Here is a 22747-nt window from a genome sequence, read left to right as displayed (position 1 = left end):
ATCAAGTCAGGAATAACCTGGCCTTGCTGTTTTGAACCTTGTCTTTATTTTTATTTTTATTTTTAATTACTGACTGTTAACGTTATGCTGACGTTGCCAGATATTGAAAAAATAAATAAATAAATAAAATAAATAAAAATCTAAAAATAAACCGCAAAATAAACCGCAATGAGTCTTGAGTTATTGAAATAATATAAAGATATCGCTGTCCCTAACTTGCAACCTCCTACTTAATTAACTTCCTAAACTAAGTGAGAAAAAAAACAAAAAAAAACAACAACCTTGGACACTTATAATACGTGCATCTGGAAACACACCTGAGGCTCGGCCCGCGTCCTCAATAACAACTCGCTCAAAGGACGAGGTCATGTAACCTTTTCACGATGATAATATTTATTTATTTTATTTTTTAAACCCAGATAGCTTGCTGAAATACTTCTGCGAATGCCTCATCTACCTCAGCCATGCTGATCAAGACCTGTCCCGTTTCAACTAAACTGTTTTCCGTTTCAACTAAACGCCTTCCGTTTCCACTATACTCTCTCTCTCTCTCTCGCACATACATACGTTCTTCTCTTAAATACATACATTCTATATATGTATGTGTGTATATGTATGCATGTATGTGAAAGGAGAATGTATGTGTGTGAGAGTAGAAATATATGTATGTCTAAAGAGAATGTATGTGTGAAAGCATAAATATATGTATTTATAACGAGAATGTACGTGTGTGTGAAAGCAAGAATATATGTATATGAAAGGAGAATGTATGTGTGTGTAAGAGTAGAAATGTATGCATAAGTAAGGAGAATTTCAGTGTGTGAATGCAAGAATATATGTATTTGAAAGGAGAATGTAAGTGTGTGAGAGTAGAAATGTATGTATATGAGAATGGAGAATGTAAGTGTGTGACTGCCAGAATGAATTATGGCTTGTACGGCTCCTCATAAATTAATAGAGATGAATCACATCCAAAATAACACATTTTGTTTACATAATGTGTGTGTACTGTGCATACTTTGCATGTATATAGACACATACATACAGCATATATTTTGAACATATTTACATGCATTTGCATATATATATTTATATTATATACATATATATTTATCATATAAATTATATAATATATGAATGTAAAATTTTTCTTAAATGTATACATGCATGTTAGTGCAAGTGCGAGCGAGAGATCTACGCACAAAATCTCTAATTTTTTTTATTTTAGATTTTATTTAAATTTTCTTATATTAAAATGATTCAATTACATTTTAATCTACTCTTATTTTATTCACTTATTTTAATTTACATTGTACAATTTCTCATTTTACGACAGCAAATGTTTTAGCAATAAAAAAAATGCAGTTTTTTTGACTTGCCAATAAAACACACTAAATTGGAAAACCTGACATACAGAGACAGAATAAAAGTAAAAGTGACAGAGAAAGAAAGACGTTGGGAGCCCATTTGTGCAACTTTTCTGTCTTTTCATTTCCTCATTTCAACTCCAACTATACTGCCACAGTGAACGCTTTCCTGATTCATATACATGCCAAAATGATTCAGTCTGAAAGCAAATCCAACAATTTCTGAAATCTGTTCCCAAAAAAAACAAACAAAAAAACCTTTATGCCCTCCAACGCTCTGCCGACTCTTTACTTCGACACACACACACACACACACACACACTTTTCTCTGGCTGCATGCTACTCTCGTCTCTCTCTCTCGATTGCAGTTTTGCAGCATTCTATTCCCCTGCCAGCAATAGAAGCGACTTCAATTCCAGCTTTATTGCTGTTCACTGTTATTACACAGAGCGCGAGCAATGTCATCCACAGGACTGATCACATCAGCCCTCCCTTCTTTTCATCTGTCCATCTCTCCATCCACCCACACTCCTTTTCTGTTCAGTAATTTCATTCCTTTTCTTTCAAAACCCTTCATCCATGCTGGCCTGTTACAATTTGCCGTTCTCCTCCATACACTGTTTTGTTTCTCTTTGATTTATCCACTTGGTTAACAACTTCTCTCTTCAGAAAACATTTGTTTGCTTTTTTTTTTCATTAGTTGTATTATTGGCCAATCAGGCAGGAACGGAGAGTTAAAGGTTGCTCTATTACCTGATAAACACTGTCAAAATGAACTCGTCATCTCATATCCCTGGATGCCCTCGCCGTGTAGGGGAAATTAATTTCATATTCTATCTGCCAAAGCTCTTATTGACGCGACACTGGCTGTATAACCCAGCTGTTGTGTTTACTGAAATGGGTTTCTGAAAACTAGATAGATAAATAACGGCTGCCTGCGCTCATTCGAGGTGATTAGCTCAATGCACTTGTGCGCCTGGTAATGAGAGAAAATATGCAAGCAAATCAATTTAGGCACCAACAAATGAGTCAATCATTTCTGTTTCAATCAACTCAGGTAATCTGGCTTTATAATATGTGAATTATGGGCGGAGGGGGGGTTCTCAATCAAGGGTAAAATGAGTTCTCAGACCAAAACTCTCTAACGCACTTTTAAGCACACACACAAACTATCAACTACACACAGTTTTGTTTAATCATTCACGTCAATTCATTCGTCTTTTCATTTGTACAGTCTTTTTATTGAGCTCTCCAGACATCAGGAAGCATATCTGCCTATTTTAGCACTGGAAATTTAGTAAATTTATTATTTTGAGAGAGACAGATTATACATATTTTGTATGCTCAAAGGATGTTGGATCTTGGTTGCCATTTAATACATGACTGTATTACATGTACTTTTGTGTCATCCTCAAAAAAATAGCTAAATATATATCATATGTTAATAAATAAATAAATAAAACAATTACCTTAACATAAATTTGTGCATTTAAACAAGGAGGTTTATGGAAAGCCCCCATTCAGATAAACGGTACAGTGCGTAAATGCATGCTATTACATGTTATAAAACGTGCTATAAAAGAATATGTAAAAAATAATGAGTGTTTCTAAAGCATGATCATTTTGAAAAAAGATTTTTTTTTTAATAAACAGAGGTTCTATATAAACAAACTGGAATTCAGTTCACCTGTAGATCCCAAAGAGGAGGTGCCCGGCAGGTGTAGAACATCTTGAGTCTCTCAGTGACGGGACAGTTCTTCTCACTAAAGAAATCCACCAAGGTCTGAAAGAGAACAAAACGACATTTAGAAAACTTCCAGTCTCATTTTCAACCATTGTTGATTTTACTAATGACATTTTTATCTTCTGTGTAGTAATAACACAGATTTTCCTCAGAGTTTGCTACAAGAAAACTAGTTCAAAGAACTGAGCAGCCATGAGTGAGGATTTCAAATCATGAACTTCCAGAGGTTCCAGAGCCCAGCAGCTGCCTTTAAGACAAATATTAACGGATATCTCTCTCCAGATATTACAGACATCCAGACATTAATATAAAGAGCATTTTTATTGTGCTTAAGGTTAGTGTGATATGTGAGAATGTTAAAAACACCCCCAAGCTATTAAGATGCATTGTGGGGAAAACAATTTAAAAACTATTCCAATGACTCATTAAGCCTTGATTTACTGCTCACCACAGACCTAAATATATTTTCATAATCCGTAACACGATGGCAAAAAGTGAATCAGAAGAAAGAAAAAAAGAAAGAGAAATCAAATCACAAATTCCAAGAATGATGGCAATAAATAATAGATCTGCCAGGACATGCCAAAATGACAGCATCTTTATTCAGTTTTTTTTAAATGCTTGGTTAAAGCATGTGTGGGCCTGCTGTTTGAGACTCTAGTGAGAAGCTCAAAACTCATTTAGTTCACAAACCATATTTGAATATTTCAAAAAGTAAGATAAAACACAATAACACCTAGCAGTGCAAATTAGAAGCATCCTTGTCTGCAGAATAAATGACTGAAAATGATCGTTCACAGAATGCTGTCTTTGGTCATTACCCTACACATCTTTGATTGAAACATATGGACTGCAACCAGCACCAATATGAAGCGAGGAGAGGAAAATTGTCCACAACATTTGAGTTCCAGAACATTTCAGAATCAAGCTAAAGTAAAGAAAATGTTACATATCCCAGTAAATGCATTTCGTAAACTGACGACAAAATGCAATAAAGATGCAATTTTCCTACTCCAGTTGGAGGTTCACTTAATAAAACCTCCGACTGAGTAGATACGATCAGTTTCTATGGAGGATGGCGAAAGCTCGTCTGCGGGTAGCAGATAACTAATTACTTATTTAGCATTTCCAGGGCTGGAAAATGCCTCTGATAAATAAATGCTAATCTACCGATCAAGAAGGGTTGAGGGAGCAGCTGAGAAATGAATTCTGATATGGAAGGACATCGTGGCTGCACAGTAAATACGCACATCACTGAGATGTCTATTAGAAAGTGCATCACAATTCTAATATTTTAAATAAATATTTATCTCAAATCAAATAAAAATAATAAAATAATATTTTATTCTACTGTTGTAAGCCAATGAGTTTTGATATACAAGATGTAAAAACATTAATAAAAAGGTATAAGATGCATATAAATTAAATTACCCATTATATAACATTTCAATATAACATCCAAGATTGTGCTTTTAAGCTGTACCCAGTATACACATTCCTTTTTTTAAAGAAAGAACAAACAACTAAAAACATCTTAGAGGAGCTTTAAGACCTTTAATTAGTTGTCAGTGGGTGCTGGCATGGAAAAGTAAAGGAAAAAACAAAATAAGTAATGCACTGCATGCAAACAGTGCTCGAAAACTGAAACACACAAAAATAACTAACCGAGTTGGAGAGACTGGAACAAGCCACTGAAACTGTGGATGATTAGGTATAGATATCTATATCTAATAGGTTTATAATTGATTTTAAATGACTGAAAACTCAAAAATGACTAAGCAATAACTAAAAAAGGTACACTTCAGCTCATTCTGTTCAAGCCATTGACTAAATGGGGCAAAGCAAACTCCCCCACAGTTGACAATTTGGCCGTTTAGCTTGAATTACACGTAAACCTTTCCATGGAGGAAATCCAAGAGCTAAATACAGTGACGGGAGGAAATGACATCACTAAGCATATACTTCATGACTCAGCATACTTGAAGAAAGGAGGAAAAGAAAAACCCCTATGGAAAGTCCAAATCCATACACAGCAATTCAAATGGAATCTATAGCATTTAAGTAGAACTACAATAACTGCTTTAGCACTTCATTTTAGTAAAACTCGTCTAGTAGTACTTTTAAAAGACCCAATTAAAATCCAAATTAGAGTTATGAGGCTTTTTGGTACATGTCTAGGTAGCTCTGAGACAATCAATATGCTAGTGTATATAATATGCTTGTACATACAACATAATGTGATATAATAATTGTAAAATATATTTTTGGTGTATAGACAACATATCCCAGTACACTGGACAATTTCTGATCATAACCAAAACTAAATGAAACTAAAAACAGATTTTCAGCTAAAATTTAGCTTTGTGTCTAGTCAGAGCTGCTCGTCATACAAACACACCAGTGTGTATATGTTCGAAATTAAAAATAAATAAATACATTCTTCCAGTAAATTACTTCAAAACAAAATGGTTTCTGCTCCAAAAATACTTCGTCACATGCGCTCATGTCTTTTTTTTTTTCCCCCAAAGTTGCCATGAGAAGTCTAAATCCATACCAAAGACCCAAGCTGCCAACTTCTATTTGCAGGGATATTATTGATTAAGCACTGAAATTTAATTTTACGTTCAGAGAAATCTACATCATCTAGGGCCTGATCGGAGTCCTAAATGAATAATAAGAAGTTGGCAGTCGATAGCGCGTGGGGTAAGCCCCGCACAGGCCAACTGTGCAGTCACAAAGAGCGCCTCTAATCCAACAATGCAACAGACTCTGCCATTTTGAATATTCAAAGGGAATAAAACGTTTTCTGAAGTCCTGGCCCACTACGTGGCCTAGATACCAGCTGCTCTAAACTGAGAAAAATGCCAAGCACATAGGCTAAGTGCCTTTTCTGCCATTTCTGAATACATACTCTGTGCTCTTGATCTCTGAAGAAAGGCCAGAGGAGGCAGAGGAAATGAAGTTTGTCAAGTACCGCTGTGAAACTAGAACTGCAAGGAGGCTTGTGTCTGCAGACAATAAATGATTCTTGTCATTAAAGGGATAGTTCACCCAAAAATAAAAATTCTGTCATTAATTACTCACCCTCATGGCTTTCCAAACCTGTAAGACCTTTATCTTCAGAAAACAAATTAAAAAGTTTTTGAAATCCAAGAGCTTTCTGACCCTGCATAGACAGCTACGTAACTGACACATTCAAGGGCCAGAAAGGAAGTAAGAACATTGTTAAAATAGTCAGTGGTTCAACTGTAATGTTACATTTTTTTAGCACGAAGCAAGCAAAAATAATAACTTTATTCAACAATTTTACAAATTTCGGTAAACAACTGATGCCACATGGATTATTTCAACAATGTCCTTGCTGCTGTACCTTTCTGGGCCTTAAATGTGTTGGTTGTGTGGCTGTATATGGTCTGTCAGTTTTATAATGTAAGTGGATGGGAATCATGGCTAAAACATACAAAAAACAAACAAACAAACAAAACTTAATTAAACCCTGTAGCTCGTGACGATACATTGATGTGTAAAGACACAAAATGATCTGTCTGTGCAAGAAACTGAACAGCATTTGTATCATTTTTGTATCTCTAATTCATGCAATGTGCAAACTGTTTGAATTCTCTAAAGCACGTTCTCAAGCAGGCGCGTGAGGAGGCTTCTTCTTCTTGCTTTATGGTGGATCACAGACTTATAAGTGCATTACCGCCACTTATCTCTTAAGTGGACCATTGACTATCTACAATCTCATTTGGAGCGTCAATGGTCCACTTGCGTGAGTCTGCAATCCGCTGTAATCCAAACTGCTAAACTTGGCATAAAATTTGCCTTTATCGATTATTGAATTTCTTCGTCAAACTCTCTAGCACCACCATCTCAATTAAATTTTTCCCTGCAAATTCTGAACTCTTCACTCTAAAAACTAAAGTTTTTTTTTCAAAGTTTTTTCCAAAATTGTTATTTATTTTTTCCAACTACCAACAAATTACATAGTAACAATTTTAATGTTAGTTATTAAATTAGACAAACTATAGACATCAAAAACTTAGCTCGACTGTCAAGTTTGATGACCTGGATAAAATTTTTTATAAATTGATAAATTAAAATATTCATCTGATTATTTTTTTCCAGTTTTTTTCTATTCTTTGACGCAAACACCACCTTTCTGAGGGCGGTCTTATTGCCAGTCCACCATTTACAGAATCGAAACAAAATGACGGCAAACAGTCACTGTTGCTTAAGGCAACACACAATATAAAGAACAAAAGATATGTAAAGATAACTTTTGTAGAAAGCAATTTGTACAAATCAAGTTATTTTGTCTTGTAAAATACATGTATCTTTGTTATATAGCTTCTTCAGGGCAGTACTAAAAAACTGTGATGATCTTATTTTTTTAATTTAAAATCACTCTTAAGAAAGTGCTAAACACATTCGATAACTGGCTAAAGGGCATGCAAACTTTTGAGAAAAGGGCTATATAAACTATATGTGCGGGTTTGTACTTCAACAGTGCCACCTGACTTTCCTTCTACATCATTTTCCTCTCTCTCCCTCATCTTTTTAACTTTGTTAAAGTGTTTCGTCCTTCTTCACTCATCTGAGAGTGTGCTGTCACTCTATCGTCATCGCTCCGGGGCTCTGCTCAGACGGGATTGCTCTCAGGGTGACTGAACTCACTGGTGTCAGCAGTGGGATTTCTCTAACTCTGTGATGGACAGGTGTTTGTGTGACTTGCTGTGATCTCCTGTCGGACTCAAACTTGTCCCTCAGGGTGGCCTCCTAGAGTCAGGCTCCCCCAACAATCCGTCACATTGAGTTTTGAGATGTCAGAGATCAGCTCTACTGGGCAAACACTTAAAACTTAAAGGAAGGAAGAAAGCAATCTAAAAAAAAAAAAAAGTTAGAGAGCAATGTGTCACAGCAAACTCTGTTGTGATAATGACCTTCCCATCAGTCGTATGTTATTACAGAGAGTGTCTGATTTCACCCTTCAGCTCTATTGGCTCTTAACTGATGATCACCGTCAGCGCTCACAGTCGTGTCTATAGGCATCGCTTGAGCTCAAAAATGAGGATGTCATCATCAGCCAGAGCAAGTGAACAAAGTTTAACTACTGCAACATAACTTTATCTATGATTTTTAAGCTAGCAGCAGACAGTGATAACAATAAAAGGAACTACTGTAAGTAAAATAAAGAAATAATTTTGTGTTTCTCACTAGACCACATTTACATTTTTACTCCCACTACTAGTACTTCAACAACAACAACAATTATAATAATAATGGATTGAAAACAAAGTATAATAATTAATACAATTTGGTGTTTTCATACTAGAGTTGTTATTAATAATAATAATAATAATAATAATAATAATAATAAAAAAATAGTAAATAAAATAATGGATAAATAAAAAAATAATTAGCAAAATAATGTATTATAATAATGACATTTTAGTAATTATAATAATAATAATAATAATAAATAGTAATGGATAAAATGTATAATAATTCTATTATATTTTAGTGTTTAACGATAAGAAATGGATAAATGAAAAAATTATTATAATTTAGGTAATAATTATACTGCCTCTCACTACACTAGATTTAGACAGACATATAGATTTTTTGCTTGACTAGATTTTAATTTATGACCATTTAAGAAACCTTGCCACTCAAATATGACTGATGACTCTATAACTTAAACCATAACCTTAGCATTGAAGCCCTTTCAAAGCATAACAGCTATATAATGTCTGTGTGGTGACACAGATTTATATTCACAATCCTACAGTGAACAAATTACAGTAAAAACAACAACACCGTAATAATAGACAAATGAACCAGTTTCTGTCAGAAAGACACTGGAAGCCTTTAAATTAAATTTGATTCAAGTACTGGAAAGAGCCAGGCTGTCCTGTTTCCTCCAGAGCACAGGGCGACAAATCCAATACCCAACACACACACAAACACACAAGAATACACCCTGAACATATCAGCACTTCTCTGGTTTTACTATTCTGGCTTTTCCTCAGTAAAACATGGACACAAACGGTCATGACAAATGACAGAGGAAACGGGAAGCAGCCAAAGGGAAGCTAAAGCATCCTCCTCCCTCGGGGCTTATCTGTCCATTTCTCTTGCACACACAAATGCAACAAAAACAACAAGAGGAAATCTGGGATTAAAAGCATTTATTTTAAATAGAAACATTTCTTTAGGAATATCATAAATGTCTGTATGGTCACCTTTGACCAACGTGTGTTCTGAGCTGTATTTTACCTGTGTTTGCATCATGGCACGTTCAACTCTCCGTGAGCTTTCTCTCTCCAGCTTAGTCCTCAGGCACAGTGATGTCACTTCCACTGCCCAGAACTTTGACTGAGACAGCAAACACTGAGGAAGAGAGAGAGGGAGATGAAGAAATCACTCATGGGGACATACAGATTTTTCTCATCCCACTTTCATGAGTATAAAATCATATCTGCAACTATACCATAAACCAATAAAATAAATTCCTGTCAAATTCTCAACCACAGTGACAGCAATCATACAAATACCAACAAACATTTAAAAAGGTATCTACAACACACACCACTAGTAACGCGAGCGTTCACTGGCCTGTATCACAGCAGCAGAGCCGCAGGTAAGTGAGGGTTAGAGGACTCAGATGGAAATACTTTCCGACACACGTTACTGGAAAAGCATCCTGTCTTAACTGGAGCAAGACCGACACGTCAATACTGGATTAAAATATATGAGGTGTCTGATTTAAACAGCACAAGGCATTCAAGAAATCAAGAAGTATACATCTGTACCTGGGAGAAGGATTTTAAGTGGTAAACGGTTGAGCAAACCTTTACATATTTGCATTTGGCAGAAAGTGACTTACGTTGCATTCAGAGTATCATTTTTTTTAAATCAGTTCTTTGCTAGTGCCATGCTGCTGTTGGACCAAGAGGAATTAAACAGGAGCTTAACTGTAAACCTAACCGTAGCTATTTTTGTTTGCTTGTTTGTGTAATCAGTTCTCTTGCTTTTCCTAGGAATCAAACCCATGATTTTGTCATTGCTAGCACCATTCTCTACAGTTTGAGCTATAGGAATACAATTAAAACTTCATTTTAAACCAAAACCCATGCTAGGGATGCATGAAAAATAAACATCTTTGTATAATTATATATTATATATAGTACCCAATAAATGAGCAATGATAAAATAAAGATACTAAAAAAAGAAAGAGATCTATAAAAAAAAAAAAAATTAAATAAATTCACTAAAATAAATGCTACAGGTGAATTCAGGGCATTGCAACACCATATTAACACAATATACATTTTAATCATTTAGAGATTTGCTTAGGATTATATTTAACAGTGTTAATAAACTTGTGTTTTTAAAGATCAACTCTAAAATTTAAAAATAGATCTGTATATAGTCCCAAGCCATATCTAATTCACATATGTGCTTTAGGATCATTAAAAGATCAAATTAATTTTTAAAAAATTAAATGCTTTTATCCTAAGCTACTCACAGCACACTTAATACAGGCACTGGCAGCACATGAAATGCCAAAAATATTCCTTCCATAATGAAACAAATGCTTAAAAAATGAGAATTTGCCATTGGATATTGAATTTGCTATTTGGTTCATAAATGGAGGCTCTGATGAATTTGTGGCAGAAGCAGAGATCAGATCATGCTATCACAGCACCAATAATAAGAGTAAGACGATGGTGAGTCTACCAGGAGTACAGTAAATCAATAAGAAATACTGAACCATCAGACAGTCAACCATTGTCAGACCTGTGAGCTGTGTGAGGATCAGCTCGGTTTTTGTAGCCAACTGGGTTGAGATGTAAGAAGAGAAAGGGAGAGGAAGGGTTGATCCTGGTCTTCTTGGAAGACAAGAAAGAGTATGAGTAATGGAGTATTTGTAGTCAATGAACAAAAGGTTAGTTCCTGAGTATGCCTGCGGTGTGTATACATACACACACATACATATATATGCCTCATGATTTCAAGAACTATATCTGGCCTCCTCCCCTAAAAGCATTTATTACAGGAAAGAGTTACCCTGACCTACAGAGGAAGAAAGGAAAAGGAAAAAAAGCAAAGGAGTGTTTACATGTGATTTATGAGGACTTCGAGCCTGACTCATCAACTCCTGCTCTTAAACCCAACATACACTTCAAAGCCTTGCCATCTCCCATTTTAACTTCAAAGATCAGATATGCTGTGAAACACTCTGCTCACCCTTATCCTTCATGCTTTTACAGCAATTTAATTTGTGTAAGACAATTTACTACATTTTACTACAACATCAACACATAAGAAATATGCTTTTTTTATATTCACCTATTTAGGATATAAGGATATATAAGTCTTGAGAACACACAGAGAATATATAATTTACAAATGTACTCTACCAATTACAGTTGTTCAATTTCAGTTTTGAACTACTGACTCTTCAAAACCATTCCACAACAGAAATTCTTTTTTTGTTATTTTAGACACAATGTTGCCCGTTTTGTTAAATTTAACTCCAACGGAAATATAATGACAAAGCAGAACCGTTAGTCTCCAAACAACACACAGCAGCATTTCATTTCTTAAACTACATTTTAAACAAATTGGGTGAACCATTACATTTTATGTTGAATCAAATAAACAGTTTCTTGCTGAATCTACTTTTTGTAATAGCTGTTTGATGCTTTACACAACAATGACTTTAAATTATCTTTTGGGAGTAATTTCTCACTTTGCAATTAATTAATCGCCACATCATGTAATTAATTAAATTAAAAATGTTAATCACTTTACAGCCCTAACACACTCACCAGCCATTTTATTTGGTACACTGATTCAATCGCTTGGTAACACAAATTGCTAAACAGCCAAAGACATGGCAGCAACTCAATGCATTTAGGCATCTAGATGTGGTGACGACGACTTGCTGAAGTTCAAACCGAGCATCAGAATGGGGAAGAAAGGGGATTTAAGTGACTTTGAACATGGAATGGTTGTTGGTGCCAGACGAGCTGGTCTGAGTTTTTAAAAAAAAATGCTGATCTACTGGGATTTTCACAAACAACTATCTCTAGGGTTTACAGAGAACGGTCTGAAAAAGAGAAAATATCCAGTGAGCGGCAGTTGTGTGGATGAAAATGCCTTGTTGATGTCAGAGGAGAATGGGAAGACTGGTTAGAGATGATAGAAAGGCAACAGTAACTCAAATAATCACTCGTTACAACCAAGGTATACAGAATACTATCTCTGAATACACAACACATTGAACCCTGACTCAGATGGGCTACAGCAGCAGAAGACCACACCGGGTGCAGCTCCAGTCAGCTAAGAACAGGAAACAGAGGCTACAATTTGCCCAGGTTCACCAAAATTGGACAAAAGAAGATTGGAAAAACTTTGCCTGGTCTGATGAGTCTCGATTTCTGCTGCGACATATAGATGGTAGGGTCAGAATTTGGCATAAAGAACATGAAAGCATGGATCCATCTGGCCTCATCTCACCGGTTGAGGCTGGTTTCTTGAACATGACAATGAGTTCACTTTACTCAAATGGCCTCCACAGTCACCAGATCTCAATCCAATAGAGCAGCACCATGGATGGCAGCAACTGCGTGATGCTATCTTGTCAATATGGACCAAAATCTCTGAGGAATGATTCCAACACCTTGTTGAATCTATGCCATTAAGAATTAAGGCAGCATCTATCTTTCTGTCTGTCCAATATTTTATATATATATATTTTTTTTTAAAGATTTTTTTTGCCATTTTATTGTGATAGGATAGTTTAAGTGGGAAAGAGAGATGTGGGTGGAATCGGGAAAGGTCCTCGAGCCAGTATATTTTAAATCATATTTATAGACAACGAAGCACAAACTCAATGAACTAAGTAGTCTGACATTTAAATATGCTGCTAACGTTGATGAATTTGTCTTACAAGACCAGTAAAATGGCAGCAGATTTATTTTTAGGAGGAAAGTGGGCCTGCTGAGGAGTTATGTTTCTGTAAGAAACACCAGTCTGTGGTCCATTTTCTTACTGTGTGTTAGTTACTGTACGGTGGGGGTTTATATTTATCTGCGTGGTAACATCTATATTTAAATTCACCCATTCTGTAACAGGCCTCACCCCAACTCTGTCTACAGACACAAGGGCTCCAGAAAGACTACAGAGCGAGAGTGTGTGTAGCCAGTTGAACTGAAGTTGAATTGCATTTTTATGCATCTTTGGCAAGCTCACAATGCAAAGGTTGTTCCAAACAGTAGGCAGAAAAGTAATGCTGCCTCATAAGACACTTATGGCATGTATCATCACAGATAAGGCAGCCTCAATGCACTGTGTCTAGCTCAGCATGTAAAAAAAATGGCAGAAATGTAATTGAATTGATAGAAAACAGATTTTTCTAATTACAAAAGAAACAATGGTTCTCAGACAAAATAAGTACAAATACACAGTGTTTATGTTAGCCCAAGTCACTTTTCAGTTAGGATGCCATATAAGAAAATATCTTCTAGACACTAGAGAGCAAAACGTTCAAGGTTTGGTACAGAGCCAGAAATATCTCATTTTTCAGTTTTGCACAATTCTTCAATAAAATAAACCTGGCTATGTCTCTGAAGGCTATGTCTGATGAACATAATGAATAACAGAGACACTTCGGCTGTCTCCAAACGGGCCGAATGTATCAGATGGAAGGGCAGAAATTGTTAGTGACATAAGCATTTTGGCAGTCCATCTTTTGGAAACTCAAGCTGATAATGTGTGGATTATTTTGTCTTTCTCCCCAGCAAGTTCCTTCTAAGTGTGTGCCATCTTTCTTTCAGGGGAGCATAACCCAGGGGGCATATCTGAGGTCTGAACCTGATAACACAAGATGCCCGAGTGGTAGGGATGGGAACCGAGAACTGGTTCTTATTCAGAACCGGTTTTGTTCTTTGAAAAGAACTGGAACCGTGAGCAATTTTTAAGTTTCGGTTCCGAAAACGGTTCTGGTGCAACATGTGAGCAAGCGCTGTGAGCAGCCTTGCGCCGGTGTTCTGAGTATTCAGCGTTTCCCGTAAAGGATGTCACGAACCGAATAACGGACACGCCTCCCGGCCTCTTTAATTACTGAGCACATTGATTCCAATGACACGCATTCCACAGACTCGTTGCGCTGTTGCGTCTTTAATTGCCGAATACATTGTTTCCCATGACTGTATGTGCACTCGCGCCTTTGATAACCGTGCACATCGTTTTGTCTGACTGTACATCTAACGGCAGCGCGCTGCACCTGCCACCATTAAATTACATTATATTTGTCCCATATTGTCATTAATATACATTCTGGCTTCAACTTAGACCACTAAATAAATAGACTGCTATTGTCATTTCAAGAGTGATAAACAAAGTGATAGAAAATATTTATTTTAATGCATTTTAAATGTTTAAAAATGTGGAAACCTCTCTTTGCATCACACCATCTCCTGACTGCATAATTATTTGTAAAATAAGGACTTTATGGAGAGTGTGTATACATGTTTATAAGTTTAACTGTTTATATTTCATTAAGGGAAATTAACAAGTTTCTAAGCCCTCAAGGGACTATTTGGCCAACAAGCTTATTCCTGCATGAAAAGCAAAACGTTATGGATAGTGTAAAAAACATCAACTTTGAAACACATGCTGATTGATGGACTAGCATTACTCAACATTACTTACTACCTTCCAGCAACGCTACATTCAGTGAAGGTAAAATAGTAAAAAAACAATAATAGTTCATTTAAATGGAAACAGAAGCCGAACCAGAAAATTTCTAAAAATACTCAACCCTACTTATGAAGATCTGTACACTGTAATATATGTTGCATTTTGACATTGCAAACCTTTAAATTAAGTTGACAGTAAATAATAAACAGTATTGAGCATTGAGTAGTTGAGTATTGTGCATTTTTCCTTACCACTATTTCTTAATTCTTTAATGATTTTAATGGAACCAGAATCAGAACCGGAACCATTAGGTGGAACTGGAAAATTTCTAACGATTCCCAACCCTACCGAGGGGGCGAAGAACGAGCAGCGCCACCCGAGGTCAGACAAAACCCAAACTCACTCAGACCATAACTAAATTGGGATCCACAAAATTGAATACAACTACAGAAACGCCTTCAAAACAACCAGCTTTACAAAACAGTCAGAAAGAGAGGAAAAGCCCCCAAATGTTGGTGTGTTCAAAAGACTTCCAGACATAAGTCAGTGTTCTCATTGGGTCTGAAGACAGATATCACTCCAACAAACCTGATTTTGTGTGTGATACCAGCACAAAGCCTTACAAAGTAAAGGAAATAGAAACTGTTCTCAGCACAGCACGGTGGGCGATACTTAGTCCTATGCTGTGAATACACACACACACAAAAACATAGAGGGAGAAATGCAACATTATAAAGTATACATATATACTTATTCATATATATATATATATATATATATATATATATAGTACACGCATGTATACATACATTGTGTGTACTTTGGGGTTGCACAAAACAAATTCCCACCCCAAGAGGTCTCACTGCTCTCTGCAATGCCAAGTTGACAAGATGATTATCACAAAGCTGTTTCCTTCCCTGGGGAAGAACAACCACCAAGAAACGGAAACTTCTCAAGCTGCTGACCCCTCCCACTCCTTCCAGAATGGCACCTCTGTTCCTTTCTGCACACTTCTGCTGCTCTGAAAAACCATTGTTGCTATGGTAACAGTATCAGGGCTCGGAAATGGGAGGGAAAGCATTTTAATCACCAGACCAGCCCAAGAGTGTATGGTTAGTTTCTATGCAGAAAAAAAAAATCTATTTTGGGTGACTTAGCTTTAAAGGAGACCTATTATGTGCTTTTTTACTATAGGTATTATAAGTCTCAAGTGTCCCCGGAATACCCCACAGATCAATTATTATATCATTTTGAAAACGCCTTTTTTAAGTGCAAGCAGAAACACACTATTTGTGTGCAGGTTTTAAATCATATTAATTTAAACTTCTGATGTATGATTTTCTCATTCCGAAGCATTTCTCACATCCGAAGCACATGCACAGAAAGCATCTGTCACATGACATGAGTAACTAAGCTTTTGTTCATGTATTATTGTACTTAAACTGTCAAGTTCATACAAGTTTATGCTAAAAATACACAAGTTACAAAAACTAGACGTCGGTTACGTCTGTGGAGGTAAATAGCTGGGAAATAAATTGCATGATTATATTAGATTAGATATGTATGGCAGCAGCGTAGAGTAAATAAATCAATAAATCCACTGCTCTCATCTCCATTGAGGCTGGGGTACTATATAGTGTTGTGTACTTGTCAGTGCAGCCAAAGACAGTCAGCAGGCTTTGCTCAAACTTTCACCATGGCATTAGAACTGGCACACTGTTGTTGCTAGTGTACCAAAAATGTTGTAATAAGATCTCCTTTCTATGTTGTGGATAATAGCCATGGATATTTTCTTCTGCAGTGTGACATACATACGAGTGAAACGGATTATAATCAGTTTAATTATAACTAGATAAATCAAAAAAGGAAAAATGTAGGGCGGGCACTTTGTTTTATTCATTGGTGATTGATTGGATGTAGGCAGATGTTGACTTTAAGTGGAGAGAAAGAAGTCTAGCAAAATAAATTTTTTCACTGGAAGCACAAGTTCAAGTAAATAAAGTAAAAATGAAATTATTCATATATGAATCATTCACAATAAAATCAAAAACACGCATTTAGAAGATGGAAAAAAATAATAATGCTGAACTCCCATTCATCTTTACTGGCTCAAAACCTTTGATCATTCACCAATTTCATGTTTCACCAGTCTCTATAACCTCTCTTAGCAAGTGATTTTCTTTTCACAATTGTTATCTGTAAGATGTCTGCAAGAGTTTGGTGATTTTAATCCTTCAGGAAGCTTCCAGACTAGATGAAAGACATTGATTCTTGAGGAACTGTGTATCTTCACTCCAGACCCGAATTCAAAGCAGACCTCATTTGGGTCCGTCTCTCTCAGCACCGTGAGAACATACAGTACACACGTAATATTTTGACTTGTGCAGGGTCTACCGTCACTATCCTGGGGGACATCGACGTTGCTTTCCTTTTTTTTTTTTACTTTATGCACCTGGACTCTGATATATGAAAATATAAATTTGTGGTTGAAATCAGTCTAGTTTTTCAACCTCAATTGAAGAAATTAATATTTATGGGGTCATAACCAATAACTACAAATTTTGAAAGTATTTTTCATTTGATGAACTCCAAACCCTAGAGCATTTAATTTCAAGTTTAAAACTTTTAAACCAATCAAATTAACCAATTTTTGAACTTGGGTCAACAAAATTCACACACTCTTAATTATAACAAAGTACAATTTAAATGAGGAAAAAAGAAATTAATAGCCAGTCTTCTGGATACTAATGTATAAGACTATAAAAAGAAGGACGACTCTGTGAGCGACTCAGAAGCTTGACATCACTAATAAAAGCACAGCTGGAATAATAAATGAGCTAAAGCCGCAACAGGCTGCCTGTAGAGACACCCGTCCAAAGACGAGGCACAGACCGATAGATGTGAGCAGTAGCAGCACAGCTCTTTGGTGGTCTTTCCCAGAGAGAGAGACACCATGAGAGATGGAGGGAGAGGGAAATTTAAGAGCTGCCTAAATGAGGTATTCAGTGGTCCGAGTCTTTACCTTTATTACTTCAATTACACAAAGAAAGAGTAAAATGTCCTCATTTCTGCGAATAAAAAAAAACTTTCTGTAGAATATGAAAGCATTACTGACTCTCAAACGCTATTGTGAAATTTCTTGAACAGTCTTTGCTTTTTACCGGTTAATTACAACAAAACCACCAGCAATATAATACAAAGTTCCTTATTCACTAAGGGCTGCATATTTCATATTAATACTGCTGAAGTGGCGCAAGGCAAGAGCGGAGAGCAGGAGACTCCGAGTCTAAGATGTCATTGAATTGAGCAATAGAGGGAATATTAGATCATTTTGTGTGACAAATTACGTCAACAATAAATTTCTCTTGGGGCACAAAAGCACAATGATTACACAAGATGGTAAATTTAGTGTTAAAGTTTGCAATAAGTATGTTGTGTTTACGTTTGATTACAATTTTGACAGTTTTCAAATTCCAAGAAAAAAGCAGTTATAAGTACCATGTGACAGTTAAACACATGGTTTACTTAGAAGCAGAGGCAGTTATCATTTAGTTGTACATATTTCTCAAAAAAAAAAAAAAAAAAAAAAAAAAAAAAAAAGGATGTTGAAAAGGATATCCTACCATTTCAACTTTCACCAACTGGCACGCTACACTGCCAAGGCTTGTCTGTGAGCCTGTGTAAATAGTCCTTCACTGTCAGATCACTAATGTGTATCTGCACAATATCTATGACGAAAAACATTGAAAAAGAGTCACTATTAGGAGAGCTGCTACTGTAACACAATCTGGCTGCCACAAAATATATCCATGTAGATTACTTTAATCTGTGAGGTGTGTGGGTTAAAACCTCAAAGATGGCTACAAATGCAATACAGAAGCGTTAAGGTACTCTGAATAACAAAGTGTCAGACATGATCTCATAGCATCAACATCTTTATCTTCAGTTCAAATGTTATTAATTCTAAAGCAGGTGGCCCAAGTATGATTCCATGCACAGCACAGGCTGAAAAATGATTATTTTTTGCAATATATCATTTAAACCTGTCGATGACAGCTAAATAAAATACAGCTGTAATGAAACACCATGACTTCATGGGGAACCGGTGCGTCACTAAACTGCTGAAAGAAAAAAAAAAAAATTCAGTTTATCATCCGTGGCTACGTTATTGGTTCTGATGCAATACCTCTTCAATAGCAGGCTTACAAATGGGGGAATGCTGGTATTTAGAAGTCCATAATTTCTGAATTTAAACTGACTTTGAATTGAGGATTAAAAGAGAAACAAAATTTAATTCAGAATCGAAACTCAAATTTGAATTTAGGATATTACAATTACTTTGATTTCTAAAATCAAAATGTAAATAAACTCAAATGGTAAGTGTCATTTCTTGAAAGTTTGAAATTCAAACAGGTCTAAAGTTCTAGGCCTTATAGAAAAATAATTTTTTTTTTTTTTTTTGAAATGTCACCAATAGAAAAAAAAGTATGCTTATTTTGATAAAATAACAACATTTTAATAAAAAAATAAAGATTTTTTTTAAATTCCAGTTCTGTTCATTCCAATTCAAGTTCCTGCTTTTTGTAGCCAATTCGATTCTAATCCAAACAGAAAAGGAGCCAAATCTTCAATTTGACCCTGTTCCTGAAACCATTTGAGTGCTAACCTCCAAACACATCTGATTACATCTGGTCAAGGCATCATCCACTGAAAATGCTGAAGACTTCTGACTGTTGAAACAGTCCCAAGATTCTACATTGTTTAAAGAAGCTTCCCTAAAGTCCTCTTGCGTCTGAATGAATCTATCATGTCACAATCGCTTTAGCTCATTTGTAAAACACATGCAATCCTTTTTGACCTAAATGCAGTTTACTAAAGAGTCAAAGCATCCCTGTGTCAATGCTTGTATAATCTACCATGAAATTCTCATTTTTCAAAATTCGTTCTGGTGAACAATGTTGACAATAAAGCCTCATGACTAAAACTAAAGGTGGACAGCAGATGTCCTGTGAGGTTACCATTCAATATCCAATGTCAGTGTCTCTGAGCTGACGATGAAAACATGAATAACCAGCTCTGAAGGTGCACCAGCTTTGCTATGACTCAAGCACCTCAAGGTGTTTGGATATGGCAAGGGTCCCTAGACCGTGAACAACAGTTCTAATTCAACAAGACAGAAATCCCAGATACGCCAGGTTCTACATGTGCACAAGCCTAGTGCTGGCAATATAGGGTGGTGTGATATGTCTTTAGTCCAAGATGTACCCTTGAGCGAAAGAACAGAGTTGGGAAAAAGAAGGTTTTGGCTTAGGAAAGATAATTTGTTCTGAGGTCTTGAAGTTGCTGATCAGAGTTGAGCAGACATATTAGAGGAAAGAAGTCCTACCCCCTATGGAACATGCTGAATGGTGAGCAATGAAGCATGTAAAAGCCTTCAACAGTGACAGGACCACTCAGGTAAACGTGAAGGACAATGTCCTTCTCAATTTTCTTAGTAGCTGGATGAAAGGTACGCCCTATTTCTTGTTATTTTGGGAAATCTTTCAAGAGAAGCCCTGAAGGTCCTAAAGGAAAATTCAACATTGAGGGTAAAAACCTAACAAAAATAATTAAAAGACAATGACTTAATCCCATAATAAAGTTTGTAAAGACTTAATTTTACATGTATTTATTTAGAGATATACATGAAAAGCAAGGACTCTGGTAAAGTCATTAGGCTCTTGTGGAACTAGAAGATTTATGGTGAAACAGCCACATAAACGGCACAGCTATAAATTAACCCCAGCGGCTGACCCGCTTTCAATCAGAACGGTTCCACTTTCCAAAGAGATTTGAGAGCTCAAGTTCAGAATGAAATGGCCAGTTCTTCCTGGAAACCATTCTGAAGCCAGTAAGATGACTTGTGCCAGCGCACTTCTGGGCCGCTATGATGTCATTCTGATTACAGCAGGTGCTTCAGAAACATAAACCTTTCAGGGAATGAAGAGCCACATGAAGATCCCAAACAATCAACAAAACGAAAGACAGACCTTTGGTTCAAATATTATTTTAGCACCTTATAAACAGAAGCTGAAAATGGCAAGAAACATTGTTATGTTATACAGATCCAAATCCAATCCATCCAAGCACAATAACTGCAGAAGCTCCAAGAAATGGTTCAATTCTGGTACAAAAACTATACTTTGATGATATTATTTTAATTAAAATATCATTTAAATATAATACAGAAAAAAAATAAACAGAAATCAATTAAATATAAATCAAATCATAAAAGTTATATTAAATTAGTTACGCAAAGAACAAACTGCATATTAGACGCAAATAACTATTACAAATATTTAAATCTTAAATTCTTTGCTGGCAAGTGTATTATAAATCTCTCGACTCCAAACTAGAGGGTTGCTCTGCACTTTGTATATATTTATATATATATATATGTATATATGTATATATATATATATATGTATATATATAAGACATTTATGATCTTCTGCATGGTTTCAGCTTTACAACTATTTGAAATTGCTTGTCAGGTGACATATTACAGATGACGCACCCAACAAGCAAAGATCCGGGGAGAGAAAGTCATTTCTCTGGTATTCATCAAACAAATCAATGTTGAGAGTATGAGTGTATAAATTTTTTTGCTAACTTACTTAAATGTCACAAAGTGAATTGTATTTGAATCTGCTCCCTTTCTTTTACATTTACAATAGATTATCCCAAAAAATACAATTACATGATTACGTAACAAGTAAAATTTGTGGGGTTGAATTTGCAACAAAAAGAATTACTACGACATACACTGATAGACTGTAGACATACCACGCCCCAAAACGATAAAATAAAATGCTGCAGAAAATAAAACATGATTTAAAAATACATGAGATAAAAATATCTATTTTTGTAGCTCAATCAGCAGATCATAGCACTATCAATGTCATGGGTTCCCAGGAAATGCATGATAAAATGTTTACTTTTAATGCAATGCTTTGGATAAAACCACCTGCCAAATGTAAATGTACTTCAATTCAGGCTTTCGTACCAAATTATTTAATTCTTAAAGATAAAAAGCAGACAATACATCTCTGTGATGTTTGCTGGGTACGTGACAACCATCTAACCAGCCTGCAGACTCCTGGATCCACATGTAGACTGGAAAGATGCCTGCACACACAACCAGCCAGTGGAGACCAGCAACAGCAGACTGCAGATCAGCAGAAGATGGAAAGACTGGTGGCAAATCACCTCAGTGAACTGATGGTAACATCTATTATGATGTCTAAGAGAAAAACAAGGGCTGTAGGAACACAGATGTGAAATCAAACAGAGCTTCGGTGCAATCAATCAGTCACAGAGAATTAAGTAAATCTCTAAAGTGGAAGGAAAGGGCTTATTTGTTCTCTCACTGTATCCTCATAGCTTGTCTTTTGACCTTCAGGAAGGCCCAATGACAAGGCCAAATCACATGGAGTGTACTTTATGGAAAATTACACCTAACATGAGCATGTCACCAAAGACAGTGGGGTGGGTTGGGTGGGGGGTCAAAATAAACATCACTTCCCTAACAACGCAGCCCTGTTTTCTCATAAATAAACTCTCCCCGCACAGAGACATGACGAAGGGAGGGAAAACAAATTAGATCCGAGTCAGGTGCATATTTCAACAGTGAATGAGGAAACGTCTCATTAACGTCTAATCCTCAAACCCTTAAATCTGAAAGGTCAGTAGAGGAAAGTCACCTATAGATCTAGGTAATGTTTTTCATTTTACTTCAGCTGATTTTGCCTTGAGTGTAAGGCATCTTCTCATTCAAGCCACATTAACTACTTTTGAAGCGTTATACAAATATACAGCCCGCTGGAACTGAAAGTTGCACATGAATGTTTTAAATCTGCCTCTGTTCCACATAAAATATCAACTG

At 36.0% G+C, this 22747-nt stretch overlaps 1 protein-coding gene across 1 annotated transcript in view; it reads right to left on the bottom strand.

Annotated features, from left to right (window-relative positions):
• Positions 1-22747, bottom strand: part of ttc27 (tetratricopeptide repeat domain 27) — an 84523-nt gene that overhangs the window by 21729 nt on the left and 40047 nt on the right. The window contains exons 10-11 of the mRNA XM_059520230.1: positions 9391-9504; positions 3055-3150 (exon numbers count right to left, since the gene is read on the bottom strand). Of these exons, the coding sequence (XP_059376213.1) occupies positions 3055-3150; positions 9391-9504 (210 nt within the window). The remainder of the gene's footprint in view (positions 1-3054; positions 3151-9390; positions 9505-22747) is intronic.

The sequence above is a fragment of the Carassius carassius genome, chromosome 32 (genome assembly GCF_963082965.1).
Source record: "Carassius carassius chromosome 32, fCarCar2.1, whole genome shotgun sequence".
NCBI lineage: Eukaryota > Metazoa > Chordata > Actinopteri > Cypriniformes > Cyprinidae > Carassius > Carassius carassius.
This window is presented reverse-complemented; position numbering and strand designations above follow the sequence as displayed.